This window comes from Crocodylus siamensis, chromosome 3 (assembly GCF_052110815.1).
Source record: "Crocodylus siamensis isolate JL-2025a chromosome 3, ASM5211081v1, whole genome shotgun sequence".
Taxonomy (NCBI): Eukaryota; Metazoa; Chordata; order Crocodylia; family Crocodylidae; genus Crocodylus; species Crocodylus siamensis.
In genome coordinates, this window is record NC_143397.1 from 83,245,921 (window position 1) to 83,270,523 (window position 24,603).

General features: G+C 38.1%; 1 protein-coding gene across 8 annotated transcripts in view; it reads left to right on the top strand.

The window, feature by feature from the left end:
* Nucleotides 1-24,603, top strand: part of AGTPBP1 (ATP/GTP binding carboxypeptidase 1) — a 122,664-nt gene that overhangs the window by 51,465 nt on the left and 46,596 nt on the right. For all 8 annotated transcript variants that reach the window (XM_090038627.1, XM_090038626.1, XM_090038632.1 and 5 more), the window contains exons 9-21: nucleotides 2,380-2,473; nucleotides 4,058-4,095; nucleotides 6,793-7,001; nucleotides 8,630-8,807; nucleotides 10,237-10,334; nucleotides 11,626-11,751; nucleotides 13,503-14,212; nucleotides 20,761-20,844; nucleotides 21,096-21,182; nucleotides 21,271-21,419; nucleotides 22,369-22,456; nucleotides 23,329-23,473; nucleotides 23,968-24,121. In XM_090038627.1, coding sequence (XP_089894753.1) covers nucleotides 2,380-2,473; nucleotides 4,058-4,095; nucleotides 6,793-7,001; nucleotides 8,630-8,807; nucleotides 10,237-10,334; nucleotides 11,626-11,751; nucleotides 13,503-14,212; nucleotides 20,761-20,844; nucleotides 21,096-21,182; nucleotides 21,271-21,419; nucleotides 22,369-22,456; nucleotides 23,329-23,473; nucleotides 23,968-24,121 — 2,160 coding nt within the window. The remainder of the gene's footprint in view (nucleotides 1-2,379; nucleotides 2,474-4,057; nucleotides 4,096-6,792; nucleotides 7,002-8,629; nucleotides 8,808-10,236; nucleotides 10,335-11,625; nucleotides 11,752-13,502; nucleotides 14,213-20,760; nucleotides 20,845-21,095; nucleotides 21,183-21,270; nucleotides 21,420-22,368; nucleotides 22,457-23,328; nucleotides 23,474-23,967; nucleotides 24,122-24,603) is intronic.

The window sequence follows — 24,603 nt, forward strand, 5'->3', positions numbered from 1 at the left end:
AGCATCCATGCCAGAAGACAGGCAGGTGATCCAGGCTGACCTGGACAAGCTCAGCAAATGGGCAGACGATAACCTGATGGTGTTTAACACCAAAAAATGCAAGGTTCTCCACCTTGGGGGGAAAAAACCCTGCAACATCCTTATAGGCTCAGCAGTGCTACGTTGGATAGCACTACAGAAGAAAGACTTGGGGGTCATCATTGACCACAAGATGAACATGAGCCTGCAATGTGATGCTGCGGCTAGTAAAGCAACCAAAACGTTGGCTTGTATCTGTAGATGCTTCTCAAGCAAATTCCGGGACGTCATTCTCCCCTTGTACTCGGCCTTGGTGAGGCTGCAGCTGGAGTATTACGTCCAGTTTTGGGCTCCACAATTCAAAAAGGATGTGGAGAAGCTTGAGAGAGTCTAGAGAAGAGCCATGCGCATTATCAGAGGTCAGGAAAGCAGACCTTACGGTGACAGGCTGAGAGCCATGGGGCTCTTTAGCCTGGAAAAGCAGAGGCTCGGGGTGATCTGATGGCCACCTATAAGTTTATCGGGGTGACCACCAGTATCTGGGGGAACATTTGTTCACCAGAGCGCCCCAAGGGATGACAAGGTCGAACAGTCATAAACTAGTACAAGACCGTTTCAGGCTGGACATAAGAAAAAATTTCTTTACTGTCCGAGCTCCCAAGGTCTGGAACAGCCTGCCATCGGAGGTGGTTCAAGCACGTACGCTGAACACCTTTAAGAACAAATTGGATGTTTATCTTGCTGGGATTCTATGACCCCAGCTGACTTCCTGTCCTTTGGGCAGGGGTGCTGGACTTGATGATCTTCCATGGTCCCTTCCAGCCCTAATGTCTATGAAATCTATGAAATGCCCTAAGTCGTTAGTAAATAAAGTTGAATTACTGTTTCATGTATGATTACTAAAATAAGTTCTTTCCTCCTGGATTGCCCTCTTGATACACATGTAGAGAGATCTTTTTTAAATGAACCAGTTTTTTGTGCACTTATGTTTGTGTATCACTTGTTTCTTCACTAAGCATCACATTTGAGGATAAGTACATACACTCTGTACCTTCTTCAGGGCAGACCACAGGTCCTTTGTTAACCCCTTTTTTACTTCTGTAATTTACCACTTCGCTGTCAGCTGCAGGTTTTATATTGTAATTCTAATCTTTTTATACAGAGACTAGGTGGTACTGGGATAGAAATACATGTGCTCTGGTAGTGGTGGGGCGGGGCACTTTAATTAGAGTGGTTCCGAGAGCTGCTCTAACTAAAGCGCAAGTCACCATTTTTCAGCATAGGAACGCTAATACATGAGACACTGGAGTTCCCTGGAACACAGTAATTACCACACTTCAGCAGACTCGAGTAATTGAGTCTGCTCTGATGCGCTGTAACTACAGCATGTCAGAACAGCCTTGCTGTTCATGTATAGGCACCCAATACTGTTAGTATTTGGGCTTCTGACAACAGGAGGCCTCTGTCCTGTTGCTGAAGGACCCCTTTAGTTGTGGAGCCTAGTAGGTTTGCTGGTGCTAAGAGGAAGATAGCTTCTTAACTGACAAAGCATAAACTTGAGGAAAGGAAAACTTTTTATGGTACATCTTGATAAAAAAGGAGGTGAAAGCATATGTTGAAAATAATGACTTCTGGTGTTGTTAGTCTTAAAAAATTGGGAGAGGCTTCAGTGTTCTTGATTACTACCATGCCTCTGCCTGTGCCACTGTATATTTTCCCATGTGGTATCTACTCTCCTGCACCTTCCTAGAAGTGAATCTTCTCTCTCTAAAGTAGATGATGTCAGTAAGTTTCTGTTTTTCTGAAACATTTGCCTGCACTTCCTGATGTCTTACCAAACCCATTCAGATACCCAACTCCCACCTCTCCTCAACAAAAAAAAAAAAAGAAGAAAAAACCCACTCCCAAAACCCACAAGCCCTGATGATAGCCCTGGTTGCTGTAGTATATACAGACTACTGAATTTGGAGATCCAGTAAATGAACAAACAAATAAGAGTATTATATCAGTAAATGTGTGTTCACCTGCATAAATAAGTGTAGTTTTTATTTCAAAGCATACTAGTAAATACCAGAAATATTTTGTAAAGGTAACAACTTGGGACATGGCTTTTTTTTAAGAAGGGGTAAGGGATGGTTAGTATTTGAGTAGTATCAAGTATGTACATTAACAAAATAAGAACTAGGAGCTGCTTTAGCCATTTTTGTTGTCTTATTTAAGCACAATAATGGTCATAATCTAAACTCCACTTTGTATATTTACTTGCCTGTATTTTGGTTGCTAAAACCAAATAGGTTAAGAACTATAATTAGAAATATTTCAATTTCTACCATTTTTTTTCCCAATGTTTACTCCTTTCAGCTGTAAATGCAGTATCCTTGGGGAAGAATGGAGTTGTGGAACTGATGTTTAAGATCATTGGTCCTTTTAGTAAAAAGAACACTGGCCTTATGAAGTGAGTAAAAGGTTTTTTTAAAAAAAAATATGCAAAAAATTTTAAATGCTTTTTAAAATTTATTTTTGAGGAAGAATTTTTTTAATCAAATTCTCCTTCAGACTTCACTGTTAAATGCTGGGACAAAACCCCTAAACCTTGGATTCTGTAAATACCACCTATTTCCAAGCCATGGTATTAAAATACCTGGTTATTATGCCAGGTAAGGTATAGAAATTGTCTCTTACCTGTGCATCACTCCTGCATATAAAAAACTGCTCGTGGCCTTCCCCAGATCACTTGAAACATTTTGAGGCATTAATTTCTTGAAGTTTTGCTTCAGTGTTATTCTGCAAACACATTGCAAATATATTTCTTGATAGAGTGCCGTGTCATCTTAGAGAGCCATGGGGTTGATAGGTAGTCAGGCTGTTACTATTATAGTTAAATAGATATAAACTAAAAAGCAAAAGGATAATGCTTGATCCTCATATCTCAGGTGTTACAATATGCAGTTTCTTTAGGGCAAAGACACATAATATGAAGGCAACATGCAATTTAGTATATGTATAGGAAACTTTCAGTGGCACTCTCAAATAATAATACTTCCTTGATTCTTTAGTTTGTTACTGAATCTTAGGTAAAAATAGAAAAGCTGGCCTGCCTTTAACATTAGATTTCTCAAAAAAATAGTTCTGGATCATGCTATCTCATCAATTTGTGCCTATTTTAATACCACTCTTTCCTTGTAATTTACCTTCTTTTTGAATTGCACATCTGTGCAACAGGAGGCTTCAGTTGCATACCAAATAACCATGTTGGCACATACTAATTTAATTGTGCATGTAACAAGTATGTTTTATATTTTAGACCTAATGCAGATGAATACAGTTCTTGTGAATATAGTTTTTACAGACTACTTTGATTTATACAAATGATTTATTCCTTTTTTTTGTCCAAGAAAATTATAATGTATGAATATAATTCCTTGATGTTTTTGAGCATGGATTTTCTAGCTTGTAACTACTATTAGTCAAGGACTAGGTGTAGTCTACCCATTTTTGTGAAGAGGTTAAAAAGATTGTAGTTTTTACATTCTGAATAATAGGCAAGGGCCTATCATAATGTAGAAATGTTATTTTATATTTGCTTAATAGAAATATACAAATAACAAATTAAGAATATTGATCTATAACCAGTTTTCTTAACCATCAATTTTGCTAAAACAGTGTATTATAGTGTTACGCAAGTAATTTGTTACATTTCAAACATTAAAAACATCCTTTAAAAATAATCTATAATTTTATAATGTTCAGTTATGTGAATAGGGCTTGAGATTGCAGGTATCATCTTTGTAAGAGTTTTTAAAGTTCATGGAACCATTATATTGTTGTTTCTAATTTACATTATCTGCTTTCAAATCTCAAAGAGATGCATGACATAAAATGAAATGTTTTGAGGAAAAGCCTACATAATATTAACACAATCAAGGTAGACTTTGGGATGGTTGCTCAGGAAGTCAGTTGCTTATATTTTTTATGGCTTTACAATGTTGTAGATTAAGTTTACTAGTTCTTTGTTGTTTGTCTCTTGTTATGTTGACAGGGTTGCTTTAGACACACTTGCTGCATTGCTAAAATCAAGTAAGTGTTTGACTCCTAGATGATTTCTGTTAGACTATATATTTTTAAACTAAATTATTTTGATTGAAACCAACAACAAATAGGAAACTTTAAGTGAAAATTTCATCTTTAATGTTTTGTGTTGTATTTCAATATTTGCAGCATGTGTAATATTAACTGTCTCTAACCAGTCGGGTAGCAGAGAGTCTACCCAACTTATTGCAGAAACTGACTTGGACTCTGTGGTGAGGAAGTATCCTTTAATAGCTGCTTAGCTCCACCCTTCTGTAGTGGGTGGCTATGATTCTCACTCCCATGAATTGTAAATCAGGGTGAAGCCAGATTTCACCAAATGTATACCATTTCCTTTAGCCTGGCCAGGATGAAATGAGCCTACATGCCTAAAGAAAGTATCTGATACTAGCTTTAAAATAAAGATTACAAGTATAGAAATAACAGGGGCCATCCTTCTCCAGTGGCTAACTGGGTCTGTAAGGATAGATGCTAAGAATTTTATCTCTGCTAACTTTCCAGTATGCTACAAGCTGTTATTTCCTTTCCTCACAGTGACTCTGTGTGTACTATGGTAGTTTTAGAATAGCAGTAAAATGGGTAGGAGTTGTAAGGTGACCAGGATTCCTAGATAACCACTCTAGGGTACAACTGGAAACTTACTTGTGTGTGGTGGTCTCTGTCTCTGTTTGTACTGAATTAGTCATTCTCTGGTTTGATCAACTTCACAGCCTTTATTACTCCCTGGACTTTTATAGTCGTAAGTATTTTTCAGGATTTCTTGCAGAGAAAATGCCAATAGAAGGAAATATCTCAGAATAATAGTCTGTTGCTGCTATGTAAATGCAAAGTTAAATCTGAGGTCTATGAAAAACTAAGAAGCCAACATACCTACTTTTTTCAAAGCGGGAAATTTTGATTGATGATGGTCTATTATGTAAATTAAGAGTCCTTAGAAGAAATGTAAGCGAAAGTGGTTCCCTGGGGTCCTCAAGGCCTTTTGGCATTGTGCCTCTCTTTCCTCCTGAGGCATATATGTATTTCACAAAGTATGCATTTTTGGTGCGAACAACCTGTTTTGTAAAATAGAAAATTCAAATTTAAAAATAAGTGGAAATGGTTTTCTGGACCTTCATTTTATAAGTCTTTACAGGCAGTCAGCGTAATATAGTTGTCATTGCCAAACAGTCTTGTAACTCCTTTATTTTTCTATTACTGGTTTCTCTGAAAATCCTTTGTTTTTCATTGAAATGATCAAGGATTTTTGCCTGCAGGAGGTATTTTTAGGGGTTGGGTCATTTCAGTCAGTTATGTTTTGGATGTTGGACAAAATGTGGCAGTTAAAATCAGTTATGTATTTAATGGAAATGGCAGAACTGCAAAAGTTCGAGTTAACTGGAGAACTGTTTTTATGGAGGTGCAATGACTTGGAAAAATTGGTGGTTTGAGTTTATAGAGATACTACACGGCAGTTCTTTTTTTTTTTTTAAAAGGCTTCATAGAGTATGGGCAATAGAAAAACATGTCAGGCTTTCATGCTTGCATTGTTCATGCACACAGGTAAACATACAATAGGGATATGCACATTTGCTGACAATTTGCTATTTGTACTTGATTTTTGCCTGTTAGCCAAGAAACTGGAAACTTTTTTTTTTGTTAAGCCTGGTAATTAAATCCAATGTTAAGTTCGAGAAATGAAGGAAACAGATTAAGAGAAGTATCTCAAAGTATCTCTCTCATGTCTATTTTCTTGTTAAATATAAAAAAAACTTAGAATTTGTGTGGGAGTTAACCTGGAACGTACAATACACATTGTACATATTGGCATGTTGGGTGTACATAGTAAAATATCCTTATTGAACTAGTATAGTATGTGAATAGTAGTTGTTTCAGTAGTAGTCTTTTTCAGAAATTGTTTCCATGATAAAAATCACATCTGCACTTACTACTTGTTAATGTCTATTATTAAAAAAAAATTGAGAGCTATATAAACTTGTGACATTTTGTTTCTCTTTTGTTTCACTTTCAAGTATCTATTTAGCTTGTTGTCCAAACCAATTTTATTTCTTACCTGGAGCTTTAATAAAAAATGTATGTAGCCTGATAGTATCAGCTTCAATTTCAAATGTTAACTTGGAGCATTAAAAATTAAGTTAAAAAGAAAACATCTGCAGAACAACCATAGAAGTATTGCCAGTCACCACCACATCAATAGAAATACATTGCAAGATAAATAACATCAGGAAATTGATCCTTGTTCATAACCTGTGCTCAGTTACAGCAGAGAAGTAGGCTAAATGTATCTCGGTATTGGATTGGATAAAGTTTGGTTAGGCAAATTTAAATGAGTGTTTCAGAGTGACTTAGTTACTAGTTTTGTGGTCTTGATAGAGAAAACAATTGCAGCCATATGGCGTGATTTCTATGAAATGGGAAAATTTATTTTCTTGGACTTTCCCTATCTCTGTTAATGGAAGATAGGGAAAACTGTGTGAAGGTGACTGGAGGGCTCTGTCCTCAACATTTATTATGAATCATTTTATTATAATTTATTCATTACAATTCATTCATGATAAAATACAGCATCCTAGTTTTTCAATTTGATGCAAAATTACAGTAATATTTTCAATCGCTAATATCCTTTCATTATACTCTAGCAATGCTTAATTTGCCCCTTTTAATTTTTTCTTTATTGCCAATCTTAAGAAACAAATGCCAGGAGAGCAGTCGACAGAGGGTATGTCCAGGTGCTTTTAACAATTTATGTAGATTGGCACCGCCATGATAGTCGACACAGGCACATGCTAATCCGAAAAGGAATCTTACAATGCATTAAAAGTGTTACAAATATCAAATTGGGAAGGAAAGCCTTTATCGATGCAAATGGAATGAAAATTCTTTACAATACTTCACAAGTGAGTTGAATTCCTTTTTATATTTGTTTATTTGCTATCATTGCACATGAAAGTTTTGCATACTATTCAGTTGTTACAGGTATTATTTTATGAATTCTCAGAGTTATCTTTTAGAAAACAAATGCTTTATTGTAAGGTTTGAGGCATAGACTGACTACATTATTTTGCAGGCCTTAATTTCTTATGTTTTATCAGTTTATAATTTACATCTTGGTAAAGGTATTTGGTACAGGCAACCCCTGCTTAATACTGTGTCACTTAGTGCTGTTTCGCTATAATGCTCATTTGAAATCACCCCCTCCCACCTCATACTTGTTTGGCTATCCACTGTGAATAAAAGTGGTTATGGCTGTTGGTGTGTACGTGGGGCATATCCTTGACAAGCACGCATGTGCATATGCATGTGCTGCTGCTTTTTGTTCCTGGGCATGCCCCTGCACACATGCTCCGGTGCACAGCAAAGTGACTTGGGTGGGGTAGGGGAGGCTGGGTCCAGCACCTGTGCTGGCATTACCTGGAGTCCTTGTGGCCTCCTTGGGCAGCAGCAGTGCCAAGCTGGCCTCTTGGAGCCTTGCTGGCAGCCAGAGTGTGGCTCTGGCCAGGCAGGCTCCCTTTCTGGCAGCATACATTGTTGTCATGTGCACCATGACACATTTTTTGGCAGCAGGTTTTTTTTGACACTGGGATCTTCTCATGTCAAAAAATAAACCCCAACCACACTGCTGACAACTCAGTGAATAGTTACACATGCACTGCATGCGGTTTGCGGCACCTCAGACTACTTTGAGGTGCTGCAAACTGCATTTGTGTGCTCGGGATGCGCCCATGGTGGGTTCTTAAGCATGCCTATGTGATAGGGCCTTTCTTGCTACTCGGACTTGCTTTTGGGCTCAGATGGGGTTTTGGGAGGAGCTGGGCTCCTAGCTGCTCAGATGAGGAAGTTCTGAGCAAGTCCAAAAGCAGACCTACAGGTGCCAATGGAACTCATTGGTTACAAAAGAAAGGAAGGTGCATGGTAAATATAACTTCTGAAAAGGGGTTTTTAATCAGTATGGGGCTTGGGTACCTAAAGTCAGCCTTGGTCCTGCTTTGGGCATTTCAGTCCTCTTTTGGATTTGGCCCTAAGATACTAACTTATTGCTCTCTTGTTCTGTGTGGTATGTCATGAGAATTAGATTTAACTTCTGTATTTGGTTTCACTCCTTGGCTTATCTAAAATGGGAGAAATGGTGATTGTGATTTAGCTAATATGTCATGCTATTCAAAAGTAACTCAGATAACTGAGGAACAGGTTTCAAATTCAAGAAGAAACAGTTTACATACTAATACATTGGGTATTTTTACACAAATGTAAAACAGAGCTGGTAGAAGATCTACAAGTTTCAAAAGGAGCAGGCAATACAACTTTATATTCCATGTATTTAAATCTATTATACCTTAGTATATGTTTTTATATTAAAATGACATTTTAACTCATTTTAGCAGTAATAATAAATTTTCCATTTTCTAATTTTGTGCACAAAACTATGTATGTATGTAAATATATGTATAATGCTGTATGTTTTTTTAAAATTGGTGTTCTGCTTTTTGAAAACATCTGTTATTTTGTGATTGTCTTTTTTTAATAGGATTGCCTTGCAGTAAGAACTCTTGATCCACTTGTCAACACATCCAGCCTAATAATGAGAAAATGTTTCCCTAAAAACCGTCTTCCACTACCAACAATTAAAAGTGCTTTTCATTTTCAACTCCCAGTTATTCCTACCAGTGGTCCTGTGGCTCAGCTCTACAGTTTGCCTCCAGAAGGTACAGTTAGTTTTAATGCATTGGTTCTGTGTATATCTAACACTGCTCTTGGTTCCATGAAATCAGACCTGATTAAACATTAATTACCTAGTTTAACCTAGGGGTCACCAGCATTTCAGTGACAGGTCAGATGCTTGTGATACAGACAGTGTTGCAGTCTACCTATCTTTCAGTTATGCCACCAGTCCCTTCACTGCTATGTCCCCCTCTGCTTTCTAGGTGCTGCCAAAAGCCATGGGGAACAAGAAATTTAGTGATGAGGGCACAGAGTAGGAGGCTTTAAGTGGCTTCTTGTAACATGGTTCCTTTAAATGGCCTCTGGAGCAGCTTATTTAAAACCATAAACATAGAAATATTATGGTCAGTAAGAAAAATGAGACAAAAAGTTTAAAAGAAGAGATGTACAAAATAGATGTAGCATAACTGGTGGAGCTATTTTTAACTTTTACAATCATTATGTTAGTATTTCTCAAGTGACAAATGCAACAAACAGCTTATTTTCTGCTGAATGGCTAAACCATAATAATATCAATTGTATTAAATAATTGTGCAAAAGTGCAAAATTCCTGCTCTGAAATATAAACAATACTCAGTATTTAAAATGACATAGTGGGGGGCAAATTTTGCCATTTGTGGAAGAAGGTACGTATTCACTGAAGTTTGTGGATAATGCCCGCTTATATTGGCATTGTGTTTTAACCTAAATCATATCAAGCAAACAGTTGTAATGGGTTGGTCTCAACTTATTTTCAATTAAAATACATTAAGAAATATGGTAATGAAGAAGATTATCCCAGGCCTAAAGCCAGCAATGCCAGGCAGTTGGAGAAACTACTTCAGCTGCTTTCCTGTATGATTTTTAGCTGCCTTTGGAATTTTGTTTTGCTTGTTCCTAGTTTCTAGGATAAGAGACTTGGCTGGGCAAAAGGAGGTATAGCAGCAAAACTATATGCAGTTACTGCAGTTGCTTCTTAATTAGCAGGAACATTGTGATGGAAGGGCATGACAGTTGGTAGCTCATGGTTTGGAGGAGAGTTAAAGGTAGCTTAAGCTCACATTCCCTGTGCCTGAGCTATGCTGAACAGAGAAGTCCTGGATCTGTGCAGCTGGTCAAATCTTTCATTTATCAAATCTTGTTCTTACAGGTGCATGTTGTTTTGGTTTTGGCTTTGTTTTTTTAATAGGAAAAACCATTTGCTGCACAGAAATTTTAATAATAGATTCTGCAATATCATCAAATGAGCATTCAGTCTTTGATAAATCTGGTGGTAGTAGTAGTGTTCATATGATTTCATAGGAATTGTAGTCATATATGGTACTGACGGACCTCAACTGGTGAGTGGAAAAAATTTCACATTACATTTTTTTTCTGGGATGTGCATGTAGAAAACATACATCTGCCTTACTTATAGAGCATTTTATATCACAGTGGATGACGTAGTAGATGAAAGTGATGACAATGATGACATTGAAACAGAAACAGAGACTGAAAATGAAAATGAAGATGACAAGGACCAGCATTTTAAGGTAAGCACTAGACTCAATCAAAGGGAGAACTCATAATGTACAATCAATTTTTAGTTAAAAAGTTTATTTTTGCACTTTACCGCATGTTCAAGAATTAGAGATGACAGTAGCGATTCCAGTCATAATTTCCAAAGGGTCCAGATGGAATTTGTACAGCTAGCCCATTGAAAGCTCATGGAAGTTGGGTGTCTAACTCTCCTGTGGCTTTTGAAATACCAACTTTAGTAGTTAAAGTTTGTTTAACATAGACTTAAAATCCCTTTGTTTCATATTGCCCTGTTTGAACACCTCTTCTTATCTGCAGATACACTTTGTTGGAGCTCTCCCTCCCAAGCTCAATCCCTGTTTTTCCCACATGCCATCTCAAGTATGTAGATTCCCTCTGTAACTTTCAGGTGGTCTTTCTGCCCCGTTATATTTCTCATACCCTCTAACACACTTAGTTTTTGAATAGGACACTGGTACACATGAATGCTTATCGATATTTAAAAGTTGAATGTTGTAAGGAAATGAGATGGGGATTTGCATGTTATGAAGTGAGAGGAGTCCAGCTGAAGGAAAGCATGAGTGCAATCTGGGTAGCATTATGTGGTGTAATTCAAAGGAATGTACAAGAGGGGTCCAACTATCCAGGGCTGCTGCATGTAGTAGGGTGATGCTCTAGGGTTTTTTAAAAGGGTTTTTCAACCTTTTTAAGTAAGTGTACCCCCTGTAGCCAAATGCGGAGCCGGAGGGTAGGGGGGTGCGCGTCCGGACACTGAGCACAGGGGGACGGAGGCTGCCACGTGCAAGCTTCCCAGCCCCCACGGCATCTGGCTCAAAAGAGCTTCATTGCCCTCACACTGCCACGGCCCTGCTTCTGGGAAGCGGCAGTGTGGGGTGGTGGGTGGTGGCACTCCATCCCTGCCTGCCCACTTATACCCCCTAGGGCCTTCCCAAATACTCCCAGTTGACAACCCCTGTTCTAGGGAATCTGTTTCTGCTCTTTGGGCTTTGTATATATGAGAGAGCCACCTTCCTTTTTTAGGATAACCCTATGTTTCTTCCTCAGGGACTGTTTCCTCATTCTGTCCTGCCTGTGCATAATATATATGTATATAAGTAGAAAATTGGTAACATATATTTGAACAACAGCAGCATTTTCTGAAGACGAATCAGAATTACATTCTAGCATTAGTACCATGTATTGTTAACAGTTGTTTACTATATGACCTGCTGTAAATTTAAGAAGTTTTCTATAATTGTTTTAGAAGTTTCTTCATTTTTGGATGTACAATTAATATTTTTGTAGTTGCTTCAGAATGATGATATAGAGACAGATATTGATAAGCTGAAACCAAAGCAAGAATTGGGACGACCCATTGAAGAACTAAAAATATATGAACAGTTTTTCCCTGAACTTGCGGAGAACTTTCAGGTAAAGTATGTTGGCATTTATGAATTGTAGTACTGTAATATTTAGTTCAATTGCAGTCCGTTTTTTCTAACTTTGTGTATCAAAGGATTGCTTGCTAAACATCAGATCAGTTTTCTATGCAAAACTCCTGAGGATAATGGGTTAATTTAGATGACAGAAGACATTATTTCAAAACTATTATTATTTCATTGAACGTGGGTCACTGTTTGATGTTCAGAATTTTTATTACAGCTAGTGTTACTAAAGGAGGGGGAAAAAAACCTTGACTCAGCACTGAACTGTATAGCCCTAGCATAGAAAATAACCCCCTCAGTGGAATATGTTTTATATGCCAGCTATTAAAGTTCTTTTGTTTCAAGTTATTGTGTATGAATAATTTTAGAGTAAGCTTCTTTTTTTAGAAGCAGCTAGATACCAATAGGGCTGTGCAAAATTTCACTATCTGTTTTGTTTTGATGCTGTTTCGACTCATTTTGAGGTCAAAACAACAAAATCAAAGTGAAACAAAGAGCGTTGAAATAGCCTTGAAACAAAATGAGGCTAGTTAAAATGTTTCAAAAGTCAAAATGTTTTGATCATAGCACTAGGGACGGGAAGTCATTCCAGCTGGGTTGCCTTCCCGTCCCCCACGCTAGCTTGCCTACCTCCAATCCAGGTGTAAGAAAGAAACCATAATCCATTTAGGTTACAAAAATGAGACTTGGGTATTAGGGCTGCGGGAAATGGCACTGTTCTGTTCCGACTTCAGTTTCGAGGTCTGGATAGAACAGAGTTTTGAACTAAATTTCATTTTGAGTCGAAATAGCCTCACCGTTTCGCTTCGTCAAAACAGTGAGGCTGTTTTGATGCTGTTTCGACGTTTTGTCTGACCATCGGGCTGAGTTTTGTTTCCCCAGTGGGACCGTCATGCCCGGGGCAGAGAGTCAGCTCAGCTGGACTGACTCCCCATCCCCAGCGCAATCTAGTGCAGCGGAATGGGAAGGCAGCCCAGGTAGGCTGACTTCCTTCCCCTGGCGTAATTGTGGGGCTGGGGATGGTTACTCAGCCCAGCTGGACTGAGTTCCTTTTCCCAGCGCGATGCTCCCATTGAGGAAACAAACTCAGCCCAGCTGGGTTGAGTTTTCCCATCCCAATGGCTGGGTAAAACATTGAAACAGTGAGGTTGTTTTAACAAAGCAAAACAGTGAGGCTGTTTTGACTCGAAATTCAATACAAAACACTGTTCCATCCAGACCTCGAAACTGAACTTGGAATGGAACAGTGCCGTTTCGCACAGCCCTAATACCCAAGTCTCATTTTTGTAACTCAGATAGGTTATGGTCTGTTTCTTACACCTGGATTAGAGGTAGGGCAAAAAAGGGAAGGAAAATCACATTGTTGAACTATGCTTATTCTTTGTCAGAGAGAATTTTATTTGTTATGTGTTTTACATAGTGCACAATACCTACCATCTTAATTTAATGATGCCATTTAAAAAGTTCTGATTTGAAAGTTTTGCAAGCATTGGTGCCTCATTAAGCTGGTATTTTGGGATTTCCCTTTTGGACAAGATGAAGTTTTGCAAAGTTGCTGTGACTGTAGTTTGTCTGCCTGTCTTAAATAGAATAAAATTTTCTTTAGAGCATCCTGGATGGCCAGCACCAAAATATACTTCCTTTAAGGAAAAAGAATATCGCTGTCAGCTTACACAAACCAACTTCTAAGAGCTTCAGAAGTTTCATAATCTTTATTTATTTATTTATTTTATTAAGGAATATGACCTAGTCTCCAAGGAACCAAAGCCTTTTGCATCTGCTACAAATCTAGGTGGACCTATTGTTGTTCCCACAGCAGGAGAGGAGCACCCTGCAGAAGCGAATCAGTCAGTAAAAGGAATTGCTGTGAAGGACCTCAGTTCCTTACAAATGGAGGAATATAATAAGAGACCATGCTTTCTGGATCTGCCAAAGAAAGACCATAACAAAGATAGTTTACAGCTGCAAAATGATCAAAAGAAATTGCTTTCATCCTGTCAGTGTCTAAGCCAAGAAATTGTGAAAGGCTTGGACAGAATCACTTTGCAGAATACTTCAAAAAATGAACAGTATTACAGTACAGGGTGCCTAATAAAGAAAGAAAGTAAAACTAGCCTTACCACCCCCACTTGTAATAAACCTTGCCAACATGTTTCATCTTGTGGAAGTGGCCTGTTTGAGGGACCGTCAGTCCAGCTAGGGAAGCTGTGCTGCACTGGAGTAGATCCTGAAGAGGAGGAGGATTCCAGCTCACATTCATCAGGAGAGCAAGTGCTGCTTGAGGTGCCTGACATGTTGGCACTCCACGACCCCGATCTTTATATTGAGATTGTGAAAAACACTAAGTCTGTCCCTGAGTATTCAGAAGTGGCTTACCCAGATTACTTTGGGCATATTCCACCTCCGTTTAAGGAGCCAATCCTAGAAAGACCATATGGTGTTCAGAGGTGAGTTGGTATATTTCCTTCAAGAGTAATCATTGTAAGAATACCAATAGGAAGTTAATCTTCAAATTGTAAATGGTACTATATTATTTATGATTAAGACTTGAAGTGTTTTCAAAAAATCCCTTTGAAGGCAATTTTATTACTTTCTCAACCAATTCAAAATGGTTAGTACAATCAGAATCTGATGTTTAATTTTTGTAAGGTATTTTCAGCATAAATTTTATATTTATGCTTTCTAAAGATTAATCTGCAAGAAAGCACCTTTGTTATATTTAGGAATATGGACATATAAACTTAAAGTACGAACATGGGCTGATTTGCGAAATTGTTTAGTAAAATATTTTTAAAGCTGCAAATTAGTGAATTATAAATAATTTGCATTCCTAGTTTCATTCTAGCCTGTAAATTACAAATGTATTATTGAATAAAAACTTAAAACTTTCTAAAAGGGCCTCTGAAATTCCCTGTCAAGAAAGAGCATGTGAAATTCCCTAAGGCCTTACATACTGGGGACTAACTAATTCCTTACGAATCCTATAGTTCCCGTGTGTGTGTGTATTGTTTGTCTCCTTCCCTGTTATACAAACACACCTGATTGTAAATGCACTTAAATATATTTATTTTTTCTGATACTGCCTAGAGATCCAAGTATGATCAAGCTTCTCTATACTAGATGCTGTACACACACACACACACACACACACACACACACACACACAATAAATCTTTGTTCTAAAATAAATCCTTATTTTAAGGCGATTACCTTCTTTAGATGGGATCTGCCAGATGGATGAATAAATCAAAGGGAATTAGAGGGAAGGAAGGGCAATAATAAGAGAATGTTTTGCATAAACTTGCTGTGTGGACTGTTTTGTAGGCAGGAGATCTTATAGAGACAAATAAGTAGGTCAGCAGCACCTGTTATAGTAAGTACATTAGCTTGCCACCAACCTAGCAGCTAGCTTTTATCTTGAAATTTTTCAGTTTTATTCTTGTAATTTTTCAGCTGTTTTGGGAGACTTTTAGCATCTGCCTTCCGATGACTATTAATTAATATGGTGAACTTAGCTAAAAGTGAAGTATAAGTAACATTTCTCTTGGTTTGCAATAGTCCTTATTTAAGATTGGCATAAAAATTACTTTTACTAGGTGGTGTTCGGCCAATACAAAGGTAATAAAACAATGAAAGCATTGAACAGTGCTTGTTAATAACATCACTGGAGATTAAGGGTCTGCTCCCTGTGCTATTTTTTAAAGGATGAGCTGATTTGGAAGCCAATTTAATTACCTTTTCTGGTTCTGGTCATTGTTTAGCACACACCTTTTGTATATCATCTGATATTTCTCAGTGCTTTGGTCATTTTTTTTCAAAAAGCATATAAAATGTTCTAGCTTACATTTAGAGGAATCTTTAAAACTGGTAAAATTGGAGTGTGCTCTAATTAATATAAATGGATTAGGGTACCAAGGCAACTTCTTTTTTTCAAAGGGAATGTCTGTCTTTGTGCCTAAAGCTGCTGCGAATAATCTCAGAATTTTTGGCTTTGTTTTGTTACTGGCTGTAGATTTTGGGGCGATGAGTTACTTTACAGTCTCAGAGCAATTCAAAGTAACTTCATTTATTCTATGGGATAAGCATGGAATTCACACAGACCCTGTTATATTTGATTTATATGTCTATAGTGCCTTTTTTACTGTGTGACATCCTGTAAGAGTTCAGTGGTAACAGATGATTCAATTTGTCAGGTTACTACAGTATGATGAATTTGTAATAAAGAAACCTATTTAAAGTAGACTTGGCCTTTCCAGGAATTCAGACTTTGCAACACATTTGAAAATGAGTTTGGTTGGAGGCCTAGGACAAATTTTTCAAAAGTACCTTAAGTGAATTAGTGCAAATTCTGATACATTCAATGGAGCTTACACACGTAAATCAGAGGCCAACATCCTTTTCTTGCCACATTGTGAAATGATCTGGCTTGGGTTCAAGGTGGGTCAGTGCTAGGACTGAATCACTGCTGCTTCTCCCCACCACAGCATTAGGTAAGCTCACAGCCATGGCGGTGGGAAATTGCTTAACTGCCTTGGGAAGGCCAAGGCTGCCACTTCTCTCTGCTGCAGCACAGGGGAAATTCCACGCTGCCTGGCCACAGTTGTAGATTGTCAACTCCTCTCCTAAAAAAAAAAACAAAAAACCCAAGGAGCTTTTCAAAATTTGACTCCTAGTGACTGGGGTAGAACCAGAACCTTTGCAGGCCTCTGGGGAAAGTATCACCTGGCTCTAGGGTTTTCTAGTAAAGCCACAACTGTGGTATAGGCGGTGAAGTGAGGAAGAACCGTCTTTGTGAGGTAGCTGACAATGTGGGGAAGAAACTGAGACTGCTTCTTGTGTTCAAGGCCCAAGGTTAAAATTCTGAAGGCAGTGTAGGCTCACACATCTTTCTTAATGTAGCTCGGAGGGATTAAACTAGAACCTGAAGTCAGTCTGTCCTACCAGACCAAAATAATGCAGGATGGGCTGTGAGTGGTTTAGTTTTCAGGACAGCTAGGGATATAATCCAAAGGTTCTAATAAGAATTGGTATTTAAAAGGTACTTTTTTCCTGGAAGGAGGAGAGCCTTCTGGGAAAAAGAGTGCATTCTCTCTTTGAAGGGGAAGTAATCTAATTCTTTGATTGTGTTTGTTTGTTTTTTCAAACATTTGTTCCTTCTAAATTTGGGGGAAGGATTATGAGCAAGTCTTTCTGGAGATTAACCATATAGGTTAGGGACAGGCATTCAAAAAGCTTGAGCCTGAATTGATTCAATCTTTGTAGGTTAGTTTAATCTGGTGAGGTTAAACTGGTTTGTAACAGTATAGACATCTCCTCTGCACTGAAAAAATGCAGGTACATGCCTGCAGTGGATCTGGCTAGAATCTGGGGGGTACTAGAGCAGCCCCCCCTTCCCTTCTACAGTATGGAGGTGAGGGGGGTGTGGCCAGGCCCCGGCAGGATGGTCTGGTTAGGGAGGGGCTCCCCTCCACTTGCTGTTGATAGTAGAGCATTGAGTTACACAGCAGTGAGTTATACAGGGAGTTGTTGTTAGCAGTTATCAGCCCATCAAACAAAACAACAGCCTCTTTCTTTAGTTCAAGCTCTTAAACAACTTTTTGTAAGGAAGGAATGGAGGGACGTTACCAGCTACCTGTTGATTACCTCCAAAAAGCCCTAAGCCGACACTGTCCTATCTCCAACAGCACGGCCCATATCTGACATGATATGCTAGCTAATGCTGACAGGTGTCTGTGTAAAGAAGAGGGGAAGGGGGAATCTCTGCTTGAGCAGGGATTGGCGGGGCAGAGCAGGGGTACATCAGGCAAATGCCACTGTACCTGCAGTCTCTGCTGGAGCTCTGGCCAGGGAACAGAGCAGAGACCCTCCCAGGGTTGAAAAGCATCTGGGATGCTGGAGGACTCTGATTTAACTCAAACCAGGAAGGGGTCTGGAACAGACATTGCATAAACTGGTTTGACCCAAATCTGTTAGGTCTGATACTGCATTCAACCAGGTTTATCTCAAACTGATTTCAGCCATTTTCAAGCTGGTTTATGTGGACTGGACATCTATTCTGTTACAGGTTTTAATCAGTTTCCGATCACTTAAGCTGGTTTATGTGTAATATCTGTCCCTAGCCATAAACTTCAGAAAGAATGGTCAAACAATGCCCCATGCAGAAAAAGTGTTGTTTTTTTTCATGAGAATTCTACTGGTTTGAGCGTGTTCAGACAAGGAGGTGATGCCGATGCTTTGGAGTACCACCAATAACCTAAATCTGAAATGGAGATCCTACAAGTAATTCTGGGTGTATGCTCAGGTGAAATCCTCCTTTTGGAAATTTTGTACATCAGGAGAAAAGGAACTGGATGGGTCATGCTTCTCAGCAGAAGTCTTGAATGGCGGTGTAGAAACTGCGTACCCATGCCTTTAGACTCCTTCATATTAGCTTCTAATACTCTTTTTGAAAGCAGTTATGTGTTAAAAGTATTGTTTGTTATTTATGTGTAGACATCAACAGATGTTTTGGGGTTGTTTTCATTTTTAATCATTTCGCATGCTTTCGCTAGGTAATAGCCTTCTGGTGTTTCCATATGTCATGCCTCTTTCAGTGATATTCTCTGTATTGGAGTGGAAGTCACCTTGCTTATCTTTCCCTTTATGTAAAATTTGGGAGGAAATCCTTTAGACTAGAGATGTTTTTATAACATAGTACAAATAAGAGTGGGTTATGTTGCATGGTTAGGTAAGAATAGCGATATCCTTTATTGTAGGGGTGTGCAAAACGGGCCCTATTTGATTTGAATTTGGCCCGAATCGGGGACAGTGATTCAATTTGTTGATTTGGATCATTGTCTCCAATTCGCTTTGGCTGAATCCGAATCTGAAGATTCGACGCTGATTGAGAGAATCAGCGGCTTGGATATAGACACACCTTTAAATGTTTTATTTGCATACCTCAAGATACTGGGCACAGCTCATGAATGCTGTGATCCTGGGGCGGATGGAGTGTCCCACAGGAGCATGGGGGCTCCTGTATGCTTGGCAGCAAACCCGGAAGTGGACTGGAAGTATTTCCAGTCCACTTCTGGGTCCACCAAATCACCACCCCTGCCCTGCACCCCTGCACCCCTGCCCCCTGGCTCAGCGATTGGCTGTGGGGGGACCCCGGGTGCCTCCCCAGACCCAGGAGGCACCAGTCACTGAGACAAAGGGTTCTGGGGGGACCCTCCAGTGCACTCCCCAGTGGACCTGGAAGTGGACTGGAAGTGCTTCTGGTCCACTTCTGGGTCTGCTGCCGATTGCCCTGGGGAGCCCTTGTGCTTCTGTGAGACACTACGTGTGCCCCAGCATCACAGTGTTGACAAGCTGCCTGCTACCTAGAGGTATGTAGAAAAAATATTTAAAGCTGTCTATGCCTGAAATGCCATATCTCTCTGAATCGATTCCAAGGGTTCCGTTTTGATTTGGAGAGATCCAAGGGTCTTCGGATTTGGAGATTTGGCTGCTGAATTGGGCCAAATCGTCGCCAGGTAGCTTTGCACACCCCTACTTTGTAGTTCAGTTGGGATGTTCAGTTAACAGGGGGTAGCATGACTTTGTCTGACACCACTTACTATAATTTACATTTTGACAATTCCAATGTTGTACAATGGGTAAAACTTTTCAATATATATTTATGAAGTGTTTATATATTTATGAAAAATCCCTTATGCTTTTTTGTGGATTAGAGGTAATTACTTATCTCTAATGCAGATATGCTGAAGTAATTGATTAATACATAAATACCCATTCTTTTTCCCTTATCTATGAGATTTTGGGGCTTTTTTATTGTACATATCAGGGTTTTCTAAGGGTCAGGTATATGGAAAACTAGAATGCTCACTCAAGAAAGACCCTTGAATCACCTGGCTCAAAACTTAACCAAAATTCTAAATTATTTTATTTATTGGATAGCTTCTGAACCTTATGCCTGAGGTGAGAATCCAAGAGTGTGAATTTCTTATAATTGCTGCTGGTATAGAACAAAAATTGTAGGTTAGTAATTTCCTGCTTCTCTATTTTTTGCCCTGTTTTTCTATGCATTTGGCTCATCACTGTCATGTCAGTATCTCACAGCCGTTAATATTTTATCCTAGCAGTATCCATGTGAGCTAGCACGCTGAGATTTAGCAGCTTGTACAAGATAACATGGTTAACAAGGAAATTTGCAATTAACCACTTTTTTTTGCCTCCCCAATACTCAGTGTTGCTTTGTGCAGAGCCATACTAGCATGGGACCAGCCTTGGACTCCACTTTTATGCATTTTGCTATTAATCTGCTTCCTTCTGTTTTTGTTGCAGGTGCTGTGCAAACTTTCCTACACAGCCCTGACAATTCATTTCATTTTTGAACTGCAACACAATTGTGCTTTTCCAACCCAGGGCCTAGATATTGTCAATTCCTCTGTAGTTTTAATGATATGGATAAATGTCCACCTGGCGTTTCTCTCTTGCTCATTTGTTACCTAGTCAGTATATGAACCCAGGTGTCCAGAGGTGAAAAGCTAGCTCACTAACCCATTTACTGCATAGTTTAGTCCTCTACAGTTCCTTTTTAGTATACCGTGAGACCATATTTATGAATTGCTAATACAACTGAATCTTTCTAAAATATTACCAAAATTAAGCTCCAGGAAAATACCTGGTAATTCCTACTTCTACTGTAGATTTATAAAAACAACCCCATCACTCCCAAAATATTTTATATATTCAACCCCAAGGGGTTTTGTGCATGCGGATTCAACCTCTGCACATGCAGATACTGGAATCTATCACTTGTCGAGTGCAAGCACCTGCAATCACAAGTGCAATTTTGTGTTTGTGTACATAAGTAAGGTTGGGTCTCACTAAAAATTGAGCTACTTAGCTTTGTTTTTGTCAGAGTTTTTGGTTGATGCCTAGATAGATATTCACCATGTCTAAAATGACAGATGTAGAATGTGTTTAAATGAGATCTCCTTTCTTATTGTAGGACAAAAATCGCTCAAGATATAGAAAGACTGATTCATCAAAATGATATTATAGATAGAGTTGTATATGACCTTGACAATTCCAGGTATGTTTTACATGTTATAGAAGTGATCATTTTCTGTGTGATGATTGGATATGCTGATTTTGCTTTCCTGAGGGTGAATTTTGTGGGGAAGTCTAATCCTAATGAGAACATTATTGCACAGTTTTTTTGATTGTGCATGTCTTTATTTTGAGCAGGTTATTACTAATACCAAATTTAAATTATTTATGAATTAACTAATGAGTTCCAAAGGTCCATTTCTTTTGCTTTAATTGGATGTTTATATTTTGAAGTTGTTCAGTGCCAGAAGAAGGAGATATCTTGAAGTTTAACTCCAAATTTGAGTCTGGGAATCTGCGCAAAGTTATTCAGATTAGGAAGTAAGATTCCCCCCTCACCCCCTCTTTTATATAAGAACTGCACATTTCTAATTTTAGGAAGACTTAATTTGTCTTTGTTCATCTCCAGAAATGAGTATGATCTTATTCTGAACTCCGATATAAACAGCAATCATTATCATCAGTGGTTTTACTTTGAAGTCAGTGGAATGAAGACAGGAATTGGTTACCGGTTTAACATCATCAATTGCGAAAAGTCAAATAGTCAATTTAATTATGGTAAGGCATGTTTTCTATCTGCTTACAAAGAAGAACATAAGAGTATGCACTGGGCTATCCAGAGCAGGATAATTGTTTTAAGGATCACTAGCATGTTCATTTCTCTTTTTACAAATTAAACTCAATACTTGTGACTACAAAACTTCTGACTGGCTCAGCTTATAACAGTAATTCTTGTTATACGTACAACTGAAATAAAGGCTGTCACAATAAAGCTATAGAAAGGATAAGTCATAAATTACTGATTAACATGGGATTCAAGGTCCATCATAGTATGAAACCATCAAACACCTCTGAGCTCTTTTTATCACACTAAATGGGAACTTGTCTTAGCATCATGGAGTATGTGATGTTAATATGTACTTATCACACCGCATGTTAAACTTAACCTGAACCTGCTTTTGCAAGGATAGTCAAGATACAATGATAGGAAAATATGGGTGGAAGAGACCTCAGGAGGCCATCAAGATGAAACATCTTCAGTGTATTTACTCAACAGGAACAGCATCTGTTGTTTGAGCCCAGTCCCGTGCACATGGTCCAGTCCTATTTGCTGATAGGTGGACTGAGGTGCAAGAAGGCTGGGACCCTGACATTTTGTGAGAGTGAGTTAGGCTTGAATCCTGGATTTTCCTGACTTAGTCCATGCTAACCATTGGATTACTTTAAACTTGCATGTGGTATTTTAGAGCTGACTTTTGACTGACATTTACCTTGCACTTTGTCTCTTGAATCTTTTTCATTCTAGTGTCCATTGACTGTTGATTTAGAATGCAACCAGCTTTTTACACAAATCTAACCAATAAATACATTCTAAAAGTGAAATTTAATATATTTGGCTTGGGGTACTTTATAAAACAGTTCAGATGAAATCTAGTCCATTGTGGGTTATGTGTAAAAGCTTTACTCCTTGACAGCAGAATAAAACCTTAATACCTTTTTCTTATAGGTATGCAGCCTCTTATGTACTCTGTTCAGGAGGCGTTAAATGCCAGGCCATGGTGGAGTCGTGTTGGAACAGATATTTGTTACTACAAGTAAGTATGCCAAAAGAATGAGATGAGCACATCAGACTTCCTATGTGGAAGACTAGAACCGAATCTGGTATATGATGATAAAATAAATTATCATTAAAGGTGTAGTGGTAATATACTGTATTTTCTTGCATACAACAAGCCCCAAAACACAATACACACATTTTTTTTGAAAGATAAATGAAGAGGAAAAGATTTTTTCCAGAGTTATGGCTGCATATAAGAGGAGAGAGACCAGGTGTAACTAGCAGATTGCCCAAAGGAAGATTAGCTTGAAGAGTGGAACATCAAGACCATTAAAAAGGAGAGATGATTATAAATGTGTAGTGAAGAACAGGGAGCCATTATTTCAGCTGACTCCCTCAGCTGCCTGAATAGTAGTGTCACATGCTGCACTATGGAGTAGGAATCAAAATAAGGTGCTTCTATTTTGGTCAGAAAATCAGAGGTTAATACAACCTGATTTTGGGATGGCTAATTTTGGAGGAGGAACGTGAGTATTGTACGCACGAAAATATGGTACTTTTCCAAGTAGTGCCTCAAGTCTATAAAGGGTGAGAGCTACTACTTACTCTAAGTGAATATAAAAGTCATTTCTTTAGGGACGTGTTTGAATTTATTTTTATGAAGAGTTAACAAGGGCCTTTAATAACAATGATTGAGTTTGCTAGTTTTGCTTCCCTTTCTCTTGAAAGTTTCCTATGATTGCTACCATACTTTGCTTTGATCAGTAGTATCAACATGAGATGATTATTGGGCATAAGTGTTTGAATAACCCTGCCCTTTTGTGTTTCTTAGAGCCTTGGGGAGGAGGTTGTTGAATGTTCAGAAATGATATTACTTGATGTAATATGTTGATATGACTTCACTCTTAGGAATCACTTTTCCAGAAGTTCAATTGCTGCTGGTGGTCAGAAAGGAAAATCCTATTATACAATTACATTCACAGTGAGCTTCCCACATAAGGATGATGTCTGCTACTTTGCTTACCATTATCCATACACGTATTCTACGTTAAAAGTGAGCAATTCTCTGAACTAGATCCTTTTATATTTTTTATAAATAATGTAATATATACTCTCATAAGTATCTGTCTCCATGAGAAAATTCTGCTGCTTCTAAATATTTTCTTCTGTAGATCAAAAGCAAATTTAAAAACTTAAGATATATGTGTGTTATTACATCATAGCTTTCACATAAAAATGAGCAGATTAGAACAGATAGAATGTGCGTATTTGCTTCTTCAAAGAAACACTGCAACAAATCTGGCATGTTCTTTATTTCATTGCTATATGGGTCACTTGGTATGCATAGAGAATTACAACTGTATCAGTAACTGACTCTTAAATATCCTTCCTCAAAAAAAATAGATGATATACACTGCAAACAGGAGGGAATGTATAAACATGAACAGCTGAATATATTTCCTCTGTAAGATTGCTTAAAATAAACACTTTATTTTTTGTCATACACACTTGCAAAATTAAGTACCTTTTTATTATTTTTGGTTGAAGATGCATCTTCAGAAATTGGAATCCATGCACAACCCTCAGCAGATTTATTTTCGTGAAGATGTACTCTGCGAGACGCTAGCGGGCAACAGCTGCCCTTTAGTCACTATAACAGCCATGCCAGAATCAAATTATTATGAACATGTCTGTCAGTTCAGTAAGTATATGACTAGCCTCTAATTCATTGAAAATAATGTAAAATAAGAACCTTGTACAATTTCAGTGCAACATCTGTGTACAGTGTTTGCTATTCCATGCTGTAAAAATAGCAATGTAAGATGAAACACTGAATTTAATGAGATTTTTTTAAGTGTCGGTATGTTAAAATCAAAATATTAGTGTTATGGTTTTAAAAAACCTTATTAATTATCAAAGATAAACAGATTTCATACCTATATTTGTTCAATAAAGCACTGTCCATTGCTAGAGATTTATTAGTATCTTTAGGTTTTATCATTATGTGTTTTTTGAGGGCAGTTCCTACCTGCTTATTTTTTAATCATTGTTCTTGATGACTTTAGGGAAATTTCCTTCCAAAAAGACCCATTTTCCATAAATCTCATATCTTAAGTTGCATTTAGTTACCATGACTGTATCAGTCTTTATCTCAAAGCACTCCAGTTTTTTTCCTAAATTTCC